The 16,204-nt window shown below is 44.4% G+C and overlaps 1 protein-coding gene across 4 annotated transcripts; it reads left to right on the forward strand.

Annotated features, from left to right (window-relative positions):
* The first annotated feature begins 5,858 nt into the window (after positions 1-5,858).
* Positions 5,859-12,663, forward strand: nkx2.2a (NK2 homeobox 2a). Of its 4 annotated transcripts, none has more exons than XM_057059426.1 (3): positions 5,859-6,010; positions 10,734-11,058; positions 11,652-12,663. In XM_057059426.1, exons 2-3 carry the CDS (start codon positions 10,794-10,796, stop codon positions 12,230-12,232), a joined length of 846 nt encoding a protein of 281 aa, XP_056915406.1. In that variant the 5' UTR covers positions 5,859-6,010; positions 10,734-10,793; the 3' UTR covers positions 12,233-12,663. The 4 variants fall into 4 exon arrangements, with proteins under 4 accessions (XP_056915406.1, XP_056915405.1, XP_056915407.1 ...); XM_057059425.1 differs by lacking the exon at positions 5,859-6,010 and adding an exon at positions 8,511-8,845; XM_057059427.1 differs by lacking the exon at positions 5,859-6,010 and adding an exon at positions 10,362-10,493.
* The last annotated feature ends 3,541 nt before the right edge of the window (positions 12,664-16,204 follow it).

Below are 16,204 nucleotides of genomic sequence, written 5' to 3' on the forward strand. Positions count from 1 at the left end.
GTGTTTTCCCCCCATTTATTTGAATAATGGCCCATTAGGATGGCTGGATTTCCAATGTTAAAGTACCTGTATGTGTCCCCTAGATAAAAGACATAATTACCTGAGAGAGGGAGGATGTGTCAGTGCACACTTTTTCCACAGCTGGGCTGCAGGGATCAGCTCTAACCAATACCCCTCCGGCCATTAGATGGCAGCAGAGAGAGCTTTACGGGCAACAACAGGCCTCACTCAGACATCAGAAATGGATAAAACATGAATGCAGTCAAATCATGCGTTTGAATACATTAATCTTTCTTCTGCTGGCACTTTCAGAAGATTACACGATGTGGATTCTAAACTTAGCGCTGATTTCTGCACACAAACTGTGAGGATGTACACGCGTTTGATTTGAAAAACACCTGATTCGACTGCGGTTGAAATGTTTTAGCGTTTGAAATGAGGCCTCTCTAAAAACAACAATATGCATCTTTCAAACTATTTGCCAGCAGCGATGCTACTTGTTGAATTGCATGGTATCATGTTGAGCAGAGAGTGGGCAATTTGTGCACCTTTGGCTCGCTAAGAGATGGAGTTGTCCTTTTCGGTCACCATTGTGGCACCTTGTGCCTTTCATAATTCTGGTTCAAGAGAGATGTGCTATGCAGTCATTGCAAATGTGGATTGGAAATTTGGAGTGGTATTCATATGAACCCAAAAGATTGGCAATTAAAGACGAATTCTCTATCATTTATTTGCCCTTGGGGTTTTATTCCTCAATTGCTGTCACCTTATAAAAGCATCCTTTTAGCAAAAAATAATAGGTGCCCATTTTCATGACCTCCTCTAATGCATTTCCATCCATCTTCACTGCCTCTAAAAAAAGTTTTCACCTCTCCACAAAACATGTTAATTGCCATCACGGGCCAGCATAAAGAAAATATCTAAACGTTAATTATCCAAATATGTTGGCAACCCATCTGCAGAGAGCCATTGAAATTACTAAATTGTGTTTTCTCCTTTTCATCTTTCATTTTGGACACATCGCTAATCAAAAGGCTTCAAAATTGTGCAGATGGGTAATCCTTGTGTCTGCGAGAAGCAGCCCGGTTCAAGGTGAGTTTTTCATGCCCCTAAGCCCTTCTGTCTACCTCCATTGTGTTTGTTAGGTTACATATCCTGATGGGATGTTTCCCGAATAGGTACTGTCTTTGCATGTGCGCACGCGCAACCAGAAGCGCCGTGCTAAACCCAAAACTGAAGGCACACCTACTCACACAGCAAATTACGACCATAATAAGAAAGAATCACTCATTTATGGCAGATTAATTGCGTAGAATACACACTGGTGAAACTTTTTTTGGATTGAAAAGTGTTTAGAATTGCTAAAAGGCAGCTAAAACTCTGTCTTTCAAACTGGGGTTCAATGACGTACGTCAATCGATAGGCGGCATTTTGTTAATTGGTTACTCTTCTATTATTATCACTCAGGTTAAGTGTTAACATCCGCCTTTCCAGTGTCATTATTCTCTTGCTTTTTAAAGTTCTTAAAGACAGCTGCTCCGTCCTTCTGAGAGGTTAAAGTAGCTGCAGCATTTAGAGAGATTGCTAATTTTTCTGAACGCATGTGTTGACATTTGTGTCTGCAGAGGCACTACTGGACGCTGTTGAATGTCCTCCCATAGACACAAGGCTTCTAAGACAGATTTGATTCGGTTGTAATTTTACATACTGTATGAGGTTTTTCACCAAGAAAGTTAAAGAAAATGCCGGTAAGTCAGTTCTATTTTTCCTCAGCTCACATGCAGCAGACTTCTCAGCAAATACTCTGCTCAACTCTTTGAATCTTTGCACTGAAGCTCGAGGGAAGGCAAAGACAAGCGCGCCAGTCTTGACGTGTCCTTGACGTGTGCTGCGAAATAGGAAATGGAAGATGCAATGAAAGGATAAAGGCAGCTGACTGTTGTGCTCTCCGTGTGTTGTCTTTCGAAATGCAATCTATTAGCTGTTCGGCCCCGTGGACGAACACACACTGGCTATCTTGAAAGAACCGCAGCCTGAACTCCACGTTGCTCCTCGGCTACTCCGTCTGTTTTCTAGGTGATTCGATTCTCTCAACTGTTATTCATCCCTCTTACAATTTTCTTTCTTTCTCGCCCACCACATCCCTGTCGGGGTCGGAGGGAGGGTGCTGGAGCCTATCCCAGCGAGCACCCCTGAATTAGTTGACAGCTCCTGAGCCATGGGAGCATTGGAGGGGGTAGGGTATCTTGCTCAAGGGTACTTCGGCAGTGCTCACACATTGATCCGCATGTAAAGTTCGCATTAATCCAAACTTATGAGTACGATTCCTATCCCGGAGCCTAGCCGTGTCCAAATTGCTCTTAAATTCTATGACACATGAATCCCATTATTAATGTACCTGCTTAATTTCTATTACTATTTTATAGCTATGTTATAATGAGCACCTCGGCTATGGACCAAATGTCAGCATGCTACTATGTTGAACACGACCTTTAATAACAATTGTAGTTACTAACTTCTTGTCATTGTGACAATTGGATGACATAAGAAAATGTGGGCGCGTGCCAAAGTTCCCCAAACATGTTGAAAAAATGATTTCTGATTTCAGCACAACCCCATCTCACCTCAAAAGAAATCACCCAACAGAGGCCAATCTGTGGCATCCTTGATGTTCTCACGTGCATGTTCGTGTACTACGACGGGTCGTTCAGCTTTAAAACTTGTACGCATAATCTCCAATGACTTTGAGGTCACTGTTTTTATGCTTCAGATTAATACTAATGCGCTGTTTTGTCATGCTTGAGCGCTACAGTGGCCACGGCTTCTTGTGACGTATTCTCTCAACTGTTATTCATCCCTCTTACAATTTTCTTTCTTTCTCGCCCACCACATCCCTAAAGCTGAAATACGTCACAAGGTTTGAATGAGCTTTTGCAAAGTTCCAGGTTTTGTGCGTTAACTTCTTCCAACCTCCAACTTCCTGTCATTGTTAAGGGTTGGACTTATATCTTCTCTCCAGTATTCCAATAGCTGCATAACCTTCTTCTATATTATAATATCTATAATAGTGGCCCGGTGCTGTAACTAACTTTTCATCAAAGAACCCAGTTGCTTTTCAACAGTTGCTCATCGTTTGCTTGAATGAATCAATCAAGAGCAGGTCTCTTAAAGCCTTAAAAGTACTCCAGCGTGGCTACTCTCAATTCAAATTATCTGATCAAATTTGAACAAGATAGCATGCTCTTTTTAAAAGCTGGTGCTTCTATTTCTATGAATTTTCTATTATGAATTTTTCCGTGTTTTCTTTATCTGTCTCGGGTCTGAATGGGTCTTTTAGATATCTGCTTATAGTACCCGTCTATAGCTTTATATACAGTAGATCCTTGCTTTCATGCATTGCGGCTTTTGATTGCATGGCTACCTGATGCAGCCAGACATATTAAGTGCAACATTTATTGAACCGGTTTTTCATTATAATGTGAAGCTCGGAGCTTTTGAAACATGTGACCTTGACTGCAGCATTTTGTTTTCCGCCGACATGCCCCAGCGGGTTAAAATACTTACAGCATCTAAGTAGGCTGCTGCATTTTTGGCCCTCACAAACAGTCATATAGCTCTCCAAGGCCAGGTGCTGGCCTTCCCCACGTGCTGGGTGCAGGAATGCAGCCATTCACGCCTGACTTTATTCATGTCAAGTAATGTTTAGAAAACCATTTACACCCAACATTCCATATGTCTGATATTTTGATGGAAATAACAGAGATCTCGCAAGTTTGCCTAGCAAACTTTTTTATTTTCGCTCAATGAGACAGGCTGCCACTGTCTCACCTCTCTATGGCCCCCCTCCTTCATGGGGAACAGCACAGAGACTGATCACACCACATTCTCAATGCATCATTGTTAAGACATCTGCACAATTGGACAGTGTGATAGAAACCAGCTCACCTAAACCCCCGCTGGAGCTAAAAACACCCATTCACTGGCTTTAACACCGAGGACCCCGGTGATCTGATGCAAAACCTCCCTAAGTGCGTGTATTTGTGGAGAAAAATGACCAAACCTTTAAGAGTTGACAGAACTGGTCATGGGGTATGAGTCTCAGTGCGCACAAGTGCGCCCTCAGGTTTTACTTCAACTTTTTCTCCCCCCTCAAGAGTATCCTCCATTAAAATCCAACCCAGTCTCTCTGTATTTGTGTGGAGAAGCTCTTCGCTCCCCTCGAGTGGTCGATACATTAAAACTTAAACTGATTGATTTCAGGATGCCATCAGTGTCCTTGCGCAGCAGCTAACTACCTCTGAAGTATCTCAGTCATCAGGCTTTAAGCCAGGGATTGATAATAGCTTGACCGGCGAGGCCTATCTTACCCATCCCCATTCAGGAGGTCTTGTATACGGCACCCAGAGCACTTGTGGCGAATTTCAGCCGGCACAAGAGTATTCTGAGTGGAAAGCTTTCTCTCATTCGTCTGGGGCTCATGAATACATTCCAACTCTAACTAACTACTTTGCCTTAATGCGGAATTTCAAACGAGACCAGGAAGATTTATTTATTTGTGTTCTTCTGCGTCTTAGCGACTCTCGAACGCGGTGATGACAGAGAGGATAATCTCGGTCTTTCATCAGCAGAGTGGCCGCGCACAAAAACTATCAGTAATGTATTCGCCATTGATTGATGCTCGCTCCTCCATCATTACCACGCACAGAGTCCACACTGGCCACAATAAAATCATTGTCCTGATTTAGGTCCCCCCTCCACCCACCTCCACTCGCTGAGGTGTCATAATAGCAACTATTGGTGTTTGGCTCGTTGTGTTTTGTTCCACCACCATTAAAGTGGCGTTTCTATGCCATCGCATCCAGATGTGATCCGATCCAGCGGAGAGGCGATTGCTTCATGGTGGGGAGAGGTTGCCGGTTTACGCGCAACAGGTGTTGATAAGCCAAAGACCGTCGTGTTATCCGGTCTAAATAAACGCATGTTGCTGATCGGAAGGCAACTGATAAAAAGGTCGTGCGTTGTTTCGGTTAACAGGAAGGCTTTAACGCGAAGTTGTAGGCCGACAACTTAATTTAGACTATAATTATATTTTACGCACAAGTAAAGAAGGCGAATTTTTATGACATACATTTCCCACATGTAAATCTCAATTAAGAATGATGTACATAATTTATTTATATGGTACTTTCCGCGAGTAAACCTGAACTAATTCGATTTTTCTTTATTTTAATCACGAATCTTATTTATTTTCATGTCTTTTGCTGCCCACAGCATGACTATGTCTCCTTGTTTCAAACACCTGGACTTTTCGGTGTCGACACATTTAAATCGATGAGGCAAACATTGTGTGTTAGTCGTCTGCCTCATGGGAGCTGCCCGGGTCCTGAATCAGTGTGAATGACTGTGACCTTGGTTATCAATCATTGCATCAGGATATCTAATGTAAACGCAACTGTGGCGTGGATAACATGCCACATCTGCTCTTTAGAGAGCGCCGCCTCTTGGTTACCAAGCGATTTATTAGAGATCCCCGTGTGAGGAATAATAGGTCAGAGTAAAGATCAACCTGCGGCTCTCTCCTGGGCGCACAATTATCTCCTAAACGGGCTGTTGTAACATTTATTCGCCTGTATTATACAGCACAGAGTTTCGTGTCCCGAAAGCATCCCGAAGAGAGGAGCAGCGCCGCTGGATAAAAGCAGCCTTCCCGGGGAGCTGTTGTTTGCGCTCCACGCCAATTTATTGCCGATGAACATATGGCCAATATTTTGTCACACGTCACTGCAAGGGAAAACAAACAGTATGCAATGTGAGCGACTCAGCAAGAGCAGAGCCACTTGGCCAGCTATGCAAACGCTCTTTGACAATATGAGAAGAGGAGCACTTGCTTTCTGGGTATATAAACCGCATCAGGCTTATCTCTGCACGCACTCCTGACTCCCATTTGGAGATATTTCATTAACCCTGCGCGCTGTCTTAAAGCTGGCATTCAGTTCCTCTTCACGTCTAGGTAAGCGCACTGGCTGTTCCAATCGGCACTTTCTATATATATTTAAAAAAATATATACATATAGTGTTATTCTTTAGACAGGCTGATTGTTTCTTATTGGTGATATTTTATGGACATCATCGATTTTTACTGGTTGTAATTCTGAGCATTTGAAATCGGCTAAGGAGAGGACTGTTTTGACGTGTGCATCTGCGTGCGTGCGTGTGTGCGCGCGCGTATTTCCACAGGAGTTAATGATCATTACACGCCCACGTGGGCAGTGCGCGCTTGGTTTAACACTGCGGTGGCGACTGCACCGTCAGAGCGCCGCGCACTCGCGTCTGATCCCCGCCGAACATGGGCAAATACGGAATGAAATAAACTATAAATCGACTCGGTTTGTCGTGTAATCCGAAAAGTATGTGTAAAGTGTTCATCACCCAACGAATGTGTTACTCGTGGGGACTTAAATGCTGCACACTTGCTGAAAATGTGCGGACGGATCATTTCATCCACGAGGTAACGAAGGGTGTCAAAATCGATTAATATTCTCTGCACACGATGGAAGTTCGAACGTTATTCGACGTTCCAACTTGTCTAATTGGCTGAAAACAATAAGATCACCCTCCCCCCTGCTGTTTCTTAGATTTGCCGGTAGAGACCGCTAGAGCACTACAGATGTCAACAGCTGTGTTATTGTTGCTGAGCACACACACACACACACACACACACACACACACACACACACACACACACTAAACCGCAGAACAACCGGCACAAGTTGTCGGCACTTGTGCCATCTCGAAGAGCACAGATCGCATTCTCAAGGTTTATTTATTCCTTTATTTATTTGTTGATTTATTTATTTATTTGAATCCGTGGCTACCCCCGTTGAGGAACAACTCCTCGGTGGTTTTCTTCCTTCCCGTCAGCGCCATGCTGCCATAGGAAGTGATTAAAAAATAATAACCCGCAATGCCTCTTTCACAGAGGAAAAAAGGAGAAGAGATTAAGGCGATTGGCACATCCTGGCATGAAATCCAGCGTTACAAATAAACTGCTGGTGTAACAAATGCAGGCATCTCCTCGGGCTCGGGCTCGGGCTCTATGCGCACCGTGGCATGTTTAATCATTAGGGGAAAAGGGACGAATAAAGACCTTCGCCGGAGGGGAAAGATGGCTGGATTTTGGTAAGAAAGGGGGAAACGGGCTTTAAAATAATTTTTACCCCAGGGCCAAGGCGCCCCTGGCAATGGCTTAGTCCCCATAATAAATAAAGCCCTACCCATACCTGCGTTTTATATATAGGCTTTTAATCATAGAGGGAGGAAATCGGTGTTGTCACTCTGTACATTTATCATGGGCAGCCTCAGGCAGGCGGCGTCACCTTTATCAAAGTCTAACTCCGCGCCCGAGGCGCCCAAACACGCTGAAATTCAGCGATTAAAGGAGGCAACGATCAACATTATTATGGATTCTCCCGCGGCATTCTTATTTGTGCATTCAATCGAAAGATTTATTTAATCAAGAATATAAAAAGCTCTTTCTTCTCTTATTTGGTAACAATCGTGGGTATGAATTTTTAGGAGGGAATTATAATTAATCAGACGGGGCCCATTTTGGGAGGTTCATTCGATTTTTTTTTCTTTTTCATTTTTATTTTGATGAGTCCATTCTGCTGCGTGTTTGATTGCAAAGTGGGGATCAGAAAGGAATGTAACGAGTTTTAATAATGAAGCAGCCGGCTCTGCTGCTTAGAATATTAGGAGCCCTGGCGAAACTGGTGATACATAATTAAAGCACCAGTGATCACATATTAAAAGAAACCAAAAAAAAAAAAAAAAGTTAGCCTTGTGCACGCTGCGCGTTTGAGTTTTACACAAAGACAGGCGACATGGACGAAATTCAGCTGCAGAGGACCGGTTTCGTGTCAGATTGGAAGATTTACTGTCAACTGAAGTCTAAACGAGGGCGATGGGAATCAGCAGCTCTGCGCCCCGTATTGTCTTTTTAAATCCTGATGCATCTGCAGCTCAGAGGCCCTTCTTTACCACATCTTCTCTCTGGTTTAATGCCCCCAACACACACACACACGCAGAGAGAGAGAGGGAGAGGATAAGAGAAAGAGAGAGAGGGAATCCCAAATGAGGATTTGACATTACGGAAAAGGGAAATGCAGTGTGGACAGTTTTGTTTTTAAAAAAAAACAACAACATATATTCTTCTGATACTAGTGATAATAAAATGATTGCCTAGATTTTATAGTGAAACTGAATTGACATATGCTGGTGATGAACGTGGGTCCCGAAAAAGTCGTGCCCATCTGCAAAAAAAAAAAAAAAAATAGAAAAAGTGTGCATCGTGGCCCTGTCAGAGCGGAAAAGGCAAGCGGCCTGTTTGAACTACCTGTAAAAGTAAACAGGTAAACACAGAGCGATAGGCTCTCCAAGTGGAGTACGTCCACTTAGCCTGTGCACATTTACCTCTTCTTGCCGAAACCCTCGGCTCAATTGATCAAATAGTAGCTACAACGGCAGCAACTGCGCGGCCGCGGTCCTCAGCCCGTGTGCGCTCCCCAGCGCCGTCACTGCGTGACTCCCCCTTGTCACGGTGCCACTGACAGCCGAAGCGAGAATGGCACGGCTGATGAGCTGCTACGGCGCACCCCGAGCTCACTGTCCGCACATCTCCGAGACGCCAAAATAAGTCAGGTTGCAATAATGACCTCCGTGGAGTAAATGAGTTTCCTGACGAGACGCCACAGCCTGGCTCGTTGCTCCAGAGTGCGCAAAGCTCTGCTGTGGACCTGATGCCCATTTACATGCCGGATTTAGCTGCGCTACGCTGGTGGATCAGGTCAGTAACCCCTCACTCCCGTATTAAGGCTTAGGCGTAGCTCCAGTTTGTCCATAGGCCGTTCGTCTCAATGGAGCCTTTGTGGGACGTTGTGATGAATTCTACCAGGCTGGTGGAATATTTACTACAGGCCTGCGTGACAGGTGCACCTATGCGCACCAGAATCCACCCAAAATGTTAATATCGAAATTATTATTATTATTATTATTATTATTATTATTATTATTATGAATGACAATTATTATAATGATAAAGTGATCGCAGTAATATTTTTACTCCCAACAAGGACTTTGCTTTTATCTAACAATTTACACACTTACAAGAGAAAAAGAACATAATAATGGCTCGCACCGCAACGAGGCAGAATATTGTGCGTGTGTGCGTGCGCGCGCGCGTGCACTAAGATGAAGGGCTTTCGTTAATATTGTGGAAGGATCCAGGAATTGAATGAAGAGATAGTCCATTGAAAGCAGTTGAATACCATGACAACTAGGAACAACCTCAGATTTATTCCAAACAGTTAGAAAGCATTGTGCGCAGGGCGTCAATCATCTATTATTTCACCCCTGAAATAAATGCAAAAACTGAGGCCGGACAAAAGCTTCCAACAGGAGCCGGACATTTGTCTACATTTCCCCCATTGTCTGCAGCTTAGCAATCGGTTTGTATTTGTGTTTGCCCGGGTCCGACCACCCAGGATGCTCCGGGGACTTGGTAAAAAACGTGAAACATTGTCACCCACATCACATACTGGATAGGAGGCAAAGGGAGGAGAAGGAAAGGAGACGGGTTGGAAGGGAGTAAATCAAGTGGTGAAAGATCAAACTGAGTTATTATAAAAAAAAGTAAAATAATAAAACAACACACATGAAACACTAAAGTGATCAGATGATGAATAGGGACCAACATGCGGATGAATGCTTAATTAGGCCTAATGTAGGCACAACAAATATCAAAATATGTGTGATTTACGAATCTTTATTGGCTTTATTATCACTCTTCGCTCTTGTTGGTCGTTATTAAGGTTATTATTTGAATCCCTGTTAATGGTGAGATTGGTCATTGTGGCTTCATTACCAGGATCACATTTGGTTACGTCCAATGTCTGCTCGCTTGGTGTTTTCAGACAAACAAAGTCATGCTTCAGTTTCAACACAGCCTCTCGTCCTTAAGCCGAGGCAAAAATATTGACACAAAAGGTTTACATAAATTATCCGAAATATTTGAACAATGTCAGCGCGTCACGGTGCGTTCAGAGGCTCAAAATTGGAAATGTGTGCATTTTTAACCATCAACACTGATGAAACTTTCAGTGGCAGCAATCTGTTAAAATGTTTTCTTTCCTTTAAAAAAAAAGTATTGTGTGCATAAAGCTACTTGGAGGTTCTTTGTATGTAAATAGGGTGTAAAAAAGGCCCTCCCCGTCTTTGTAATTAATTGACACGTTATACCACTCATCATGCTCTGAAGCACCAATGGTAGAGGCTCGGATCTCCCCAAAACCCACAATTTCACATCTGCAAACACTGTCTTCATCCACTTGACTCCTAAGACCCGCCCACGCGTGGCCAACCTTTCGCGTTTTTTAATGCTTTTTCACTGCAGGTTCATGTGTTGAGACCAACCTTATATGGACTGATCGGACAAGGTAATGGCTTATTTCCCTCTAGCACCCAGCAGTAGCACAGTGTCCATGAGCCACACACTATAGCACTTAAGCCACTTTGGCAATCTTCCTGCATGGACTTCCAGCCTCTGAATCCACTGCTTGCTTAGGCAGTGGTTCTCCATACTGGCTACTCCGACTGTGCTCCAGCCTAGAGCGACTGTTACTGCTCCGATTTCTCCTCAAACGTCGCCTCTGCTTCTGTTTTTTCTTTCACAACAGCGGATTGTCCGAAGAGCGGGTGCAGCAACTTTTCCCTGCGCGTTTCCCCCCCATCAGAATATGTCGTTGACCAACACAAAGACGGGCTTTTCTGTAAAAGACATTTTGGACCTTCCTGACACCAATGACGAAGAAGGATCTATTACCGGAGCGGAGGAAGACACGGAGGGATCGGAGACCACGTCCACGACAAAAACCGCTGGAGTTTTGGTGCAAAGTCCACTGGAAAACGTTCAAAATCTGCCTTTAAAGAACCCCTTTTATGACAGTAGTGACAATCCTTACACGCGATGGCTCGCTACTACGGACAGTATTCAGTATTCATGTAAGTACAAAGCAGAAATTGCGCGTGAACTCGTTGATAACACTTTCTCTGATAATTTACAGCTTTGTGATTGCATTAACCCGTAATTGATGGGACGCTGCCTCCCATTCCACCTTGCAACGGTGCCCTTGGGTGGCGCGCGGCGTTTATCCCTCCGCATATCGCACTATGTTGAGGCGTCTGCGCGCGACCCAGCAAATCCGTGCAGCGTTTGGGCTGAGCTGCACCGATCTGACAGATAAAGTCGGGCACGAACCCTCTGGTTCTGTGTTCCTCGCGGGGTGAGAACGCTGCGAGAATAAGGCTGCATTCTGCTGGGGGTTTGCAGGCAGACAATGCACATTTTAACGCTTCACTGAGTCGCTTTGCCGGCGGAGACTTGCTGCTCAGCAATTATTCGGTGCCGTTTGCACGGCGAAATTACTCCCGACTTGAAAATAGTGAAAAAGCAAATATTCTGTTGTGTTTGCATGAAGCAAAAATGCGGAATGTGTCGAGCATCAATCCGCCTTTAAAAATATAAATCTGCGGATGAATGTGTTGGATGTTGTGATAAATGTCTCTGAGAACTTTACAACATAACATTTTGACAGTGTTTTTCCCGTTTCTTGTCGCAGTGCACGGCCTATCCGCAAGCTCTCAGGACTCGGCCAAATCCCCGGAGCCGTCCGCCGATGACGAATCACCGGACAACGACAAAGAAACTTCCAGCAGCGGCGGCAGCGACTCCGGCAAGAAGCGGAAAAGGAGGGTGTTGTTTTCTAAAGCGCAAACCTACGAGCTGGAGCGCCGCTTCAGGCAGCAGAGGTACCTCTCCGCCCCCGAGAGGGAGCACCTGGCCAGCCTGATCCGCCTCACCCCGACCCAGGTGAAGATCTGGTTCCAGAACCACCGGTATAAGATGAAGAGAGCACGGGCCGAGAAAGGTATGGAAGTGACCCACCTCCCCTCTCCCAGGCGGGTAGCCGTGCCCGTCTTAGTCAGGGATGGAAAGCCTTGTCACACTCTTAAAGCTCAGGACTTGGCGGCCACTTTTCAGGCCGGGATCCCCTTCTCGGCTTATAGCGCGCAGTCGCTCCACAACATGCAGTATAACGCGCCGTACGGCGCCGCGGCCACGCCACAGTTCCCGACAGCGCATCACTTGGTGCAGACGCAACAGTGGACTTGGTGAGAGAAATTATAGAGACTTGGCTTGGAGACACAATAGAGTTTCACCACAGAAAGCAGAGGAGGAAAAAAAAACACGGAAAAAAACAAAAGACATTTCGTTTTTGCAGCTTGACTCATATATATATACTACCATTTTTATTCGGGGCTCATATGTGCGCCGTGTTTACATGTTTTCGTTAAGAGAACTGGGTCCAAACTCTCCCTTATAGATTTTATTGAGATTGTCAATGCTCTTCTTGTGATTTTTTTTTTGTAAAGTATGTTGTGTGTTGGTTGTAGAGATGTTCCCCCTCTTTTTCCTTTTGTCCCTCTCGTGTTATTATCAGCACGTACGAACCACTTTATAATTATAGAAATTTTAATTTCTTGCTTCTTTTATGGACCGGAAAAAAATATTTATGGCCATGAATAAACACTGGCAACTTTTCAGCATTTTCCTCTTTGTTTTTATTTCTTGTAAATAATTTATGGCACGTTTGACCTGAATGCTGACGTTTAAAGTTACGCTTCTTTTTAAAAAACAAAAACAAAAAAAATGGAGTATTTTTGTAAAACAACGCGTCGGTAGCCGCGCGTATCACTCAAACATCCAATTCAAAATTTAAAATAAAAAATAAAATAGAATTCCTTGTTTGGGAGCGAAGGGTGTGGGTCACAGGAAATGCCCTCTTTAGTCCGGATACGTGCGTAAAATCCTTCGCTAAATTTCACAAAGAAGGCTGCACATTTAAACCTTCCACGGAGTGGACTTTCCACCCTCTCGGTCGCACTTAAGTCTTTTTCTCTGTGAAGAAATTTAATCCGCAGAATATTTTTCTCAATCCCAACGCCTCACTAATAAAGAGCCCAAAGTCACTTGTGAAATGGGACAGAAATCCACTCACTTAATATAAGAGGACTTCTCCACATAATAAGCTTTTCAGTCAAAAGCTCTCCTTTTTGTCAACATCCCCATCCACCCCAACGCCTTCCGTGTAAAGTGGCAGACCGTGGGGGGAAAAATCATTTCATGCCATAAATGTTGTGTTATCCTATTAAGCACCAAAACTGCAAATAGAGCGAAAATAAGCGATAAAGTGACCAACCTTCTCTGTTCGACCACAACCAGCTAAAACACACGCGAATTACCGCCTCTACACCGATTAAGACATTTTTACATGATCGTGTTTTAATGGATGATAAAGAAACGCCACAATGTTCTGGGAGGAGGAACAGAAACGGAACACACAAACGGCTTCCGAGCGCTCCGCAGCGCATTGCGGATTATCCGACTCCGGTCAATATCTTGAGTAAATATGATAGCAGAGTAGAAAAATCTATGCAGTTTGTTTGTCCCGGGACAGAAAATCTCACAACAGATGTTCGAGTCGCCCCTATCATCGCCGAACAAACAGCCAAATTGGGCAGATTTGCTAATTATTTACAGAATTGGGTCTCAGGGGGCTACTGCTTTTGTGGGCAACACAGACTCAATTTGTTCCCGTCTGAAAGGGTTTGTGTTTCACCACTGGTTGAACTTGTAGGTCAAACAAATCAGCAAATTTTAGTGTTGTAGTTTGTTTTGGAGCGTGTGTGTGTGTGTTTTATTTGTTTTTTTAAAAAATTCTTATTATTACTATTAGTCTTGACGCGCACGGCGGTTCCCAGTTTAAAGAACGTTAAATGCTGTTAAAGAAGAGGCAGGGTCGGTTATTGAAGTGCAATTAGAACAGTAGACGGAGGCCCGGATGTATTCGCCCTGGCCGGAGTTGATTCATCTATCTGATTTTTATTAACACATCTTAAAACGGGTGAACGTGAAGGTAGATTTCGGGCTCTGTGACCCGAGTTTGCTCCGTTTTAACGCCATCATGTTGCACACATGAGCGAGGCAGAAATCCAGGCTCGGGTTTGCCGGATGTCAGAGGACGCGCGTGTTAACAGGGCTGGAGAGTCAGACAGCGTCGATAGAGAGACTGACAGTGTGTCTTGGTGCTGCCCTGAGTCAGGGAGTCGCATCCTTGGGCTTTTTGTCCTGCCTGTCACTTGGTGCCATTGTGATCGCTGCAGCACACGTTGTGTCCCATATGGGCAGCTGGGCTCGGACGGGGAGAAAGGGCTCTTTTACAAAACCCAAATTGTGACACGCTCTCAAATAAAGTATTGTTGTCTCTGAAAGAAAAACGAATTAAAAATTCGCGCTATATCTATTCTGGTCCAAAAAAAAAAAGGGGAGCCTCATTCACGGGAAACAGGGAGTCCTTCTTCCTTGATAGAGCGTTGCCAACAACAGCCTTCTCATCTCCCCTTTCCCCCTCTGCCCGATTCTCCAAAGTGAAAGGCTGATTATTGTCTGTACTCAAAAGTCGCTCGTCAGAGTGCAAAAACTATTCTTAATTCTGGACACTGTTCTTCCTTGTTTGCTTTGACTCCCACTGGAATGCGAAGGCTCCTTCCTTGAATAGAGCCATCAAGGGAAATAGTTCCTGCGTTTTATGAGTTTCACTACCCCGCAGAAGGGTAGATTTGGCTTTAGATTCCACATTAATTAATTCCACTAGGGGGCACGCACAAGTCGCCTCTTCAGCTATAATAAAACCGTAAAAATAGTAGCCAGCAATTTCTCCCCCCCCCCACCCCCACCGACTCAAAAACTCCAGATATTGTCAGGATCTACAAACCACACACATCTAATAATACACCTCAAACCTTCAGTGTTTATTGTTTCCTTAAATTGCGGAATTTCTTAATCCAATTGGGGGGGATCTCGATTTTTATTCATCCGAGTCGCGTTTCTCCAAACAGCTAAAAGCATCGACTTCTTATCTCGGCAAATCTCATATGAGCCCCAAACTAAAGAAGACCATTTTATAAAGGGCACCAAATGCTACACGGTAAAGTTTCTTTCTTTTTTATCCTTAAAAATATGCGCTTTGCAGTCAGATTTTGCCATTAACGCAGCAGAAAATTGCAGCCCCCTTGTACCAGTTGAGCAAAAGGGTCAGATTTATCGGAAATTGCTTTTGGCTGCTTGGAGGGATAAAGCAGGCCACATTAAAACAAGCAGCCTCGCATGCGGCACAGTTCAACCCGCGTGGATAACACTATTATATACCTGAGAATACAATACTTGAGGAAATGTGCACTCGGGACACCATGGATCTTCGTCATCCTGGCCATTTGAACCTCGACATGAATCATTTTTCTATCACATACATCGCCAAATAAACGAGGATTTCAGAGCTATAATAAGCGGGGCTTTTCATTTAAAGGAAGCTATCTGGGTTTTATTGCCTTAAAGTAGATCCAGATTAGATTCGCCACAGTGCTGCCGATATTAATGGAGAGGGGAGTGATGGAAGGAGCGGGGGAGTCAGGGCACAAATACTGGCGACGAGCGGCCACAAGATGGCAGCAGAGGTCCGCGCATGGCGTCATGCGGCGTTCCCCCGCACACGCCTGACATCCCGAGGCTCCTGCTGCACTTTCTTTCTGTTCCACGGCGCAAACAACTGCTAAACATTAAAGAAAATAATAAAAAAATGTTTTTATAAAGTGCCACGCTGCAAAATAAGTGTTTTTCCGGAGGCAGATTAAGGGATGTAGTCAGCTACGAGTCCTCTGAAAAGGAATTTGGCTAACAAAGACCAGCAGTTAGCATGGTCACAATTTAAAAACGAAGGGGTGGGCTCGCAACAAGGGTCGAAAGGCCACAAAAACCCCCAACCAAAAACACCCAAAATGATTAATGAATAAACGCATGACAATATCGTCAAAATGTTCCTTTTTAGGGTTTAAAGCCACATTTTCTTTTTCGGAATTTTGGATCGATGAGCATGTGGTTGGGTTCAACTAGGGTGGGAAGTGCCCAGTCTCCTCACGAGGGAGAGGAACGTGTAACCTGTTAATGGATTTGAAGATACAAATGAAGGCTGCCATGTTTTGTGCACCTGCTCTGTGAACTGAGCATCAGTGAACTTACACCTGCAGGGGG

The sequence above is a fragment of the Takifugu flavidus genome, chromosome 16 (genome assembly GCF_003711565.1).
Source record: "Takifugu flavidus isolate HTHZ2018 chromosome 16, ASM371156v2, whole genome shotgun sequence".
In the NCBI taxonomy this organism is placed as follows: Eukaryota; Metazoa; Chordata; class Actinopteri; order Tetraodontiformes; family Tetraodontidae; genus Takifugu; species Takifugu flavidus.

What these genes read in the sequence shown, in the direction of transcription:
- nkx2.2a (XM_057059426.1), top strand. Translation starts at nt 10,794, where the DNA reads ATGTCGTTGACCAACACAAAGACGGGCTTTTCTGTAAAAGACATTTTG. An exon ending in GGACAGTATTCAGTATTCAT is followed by an intron (nt 11,059 to 11,651) that starts GTAAGTACAAAG and finishes ACATTTTGACAG; the next exon opens with TGTTTTTCCCGTTTCTTGTC.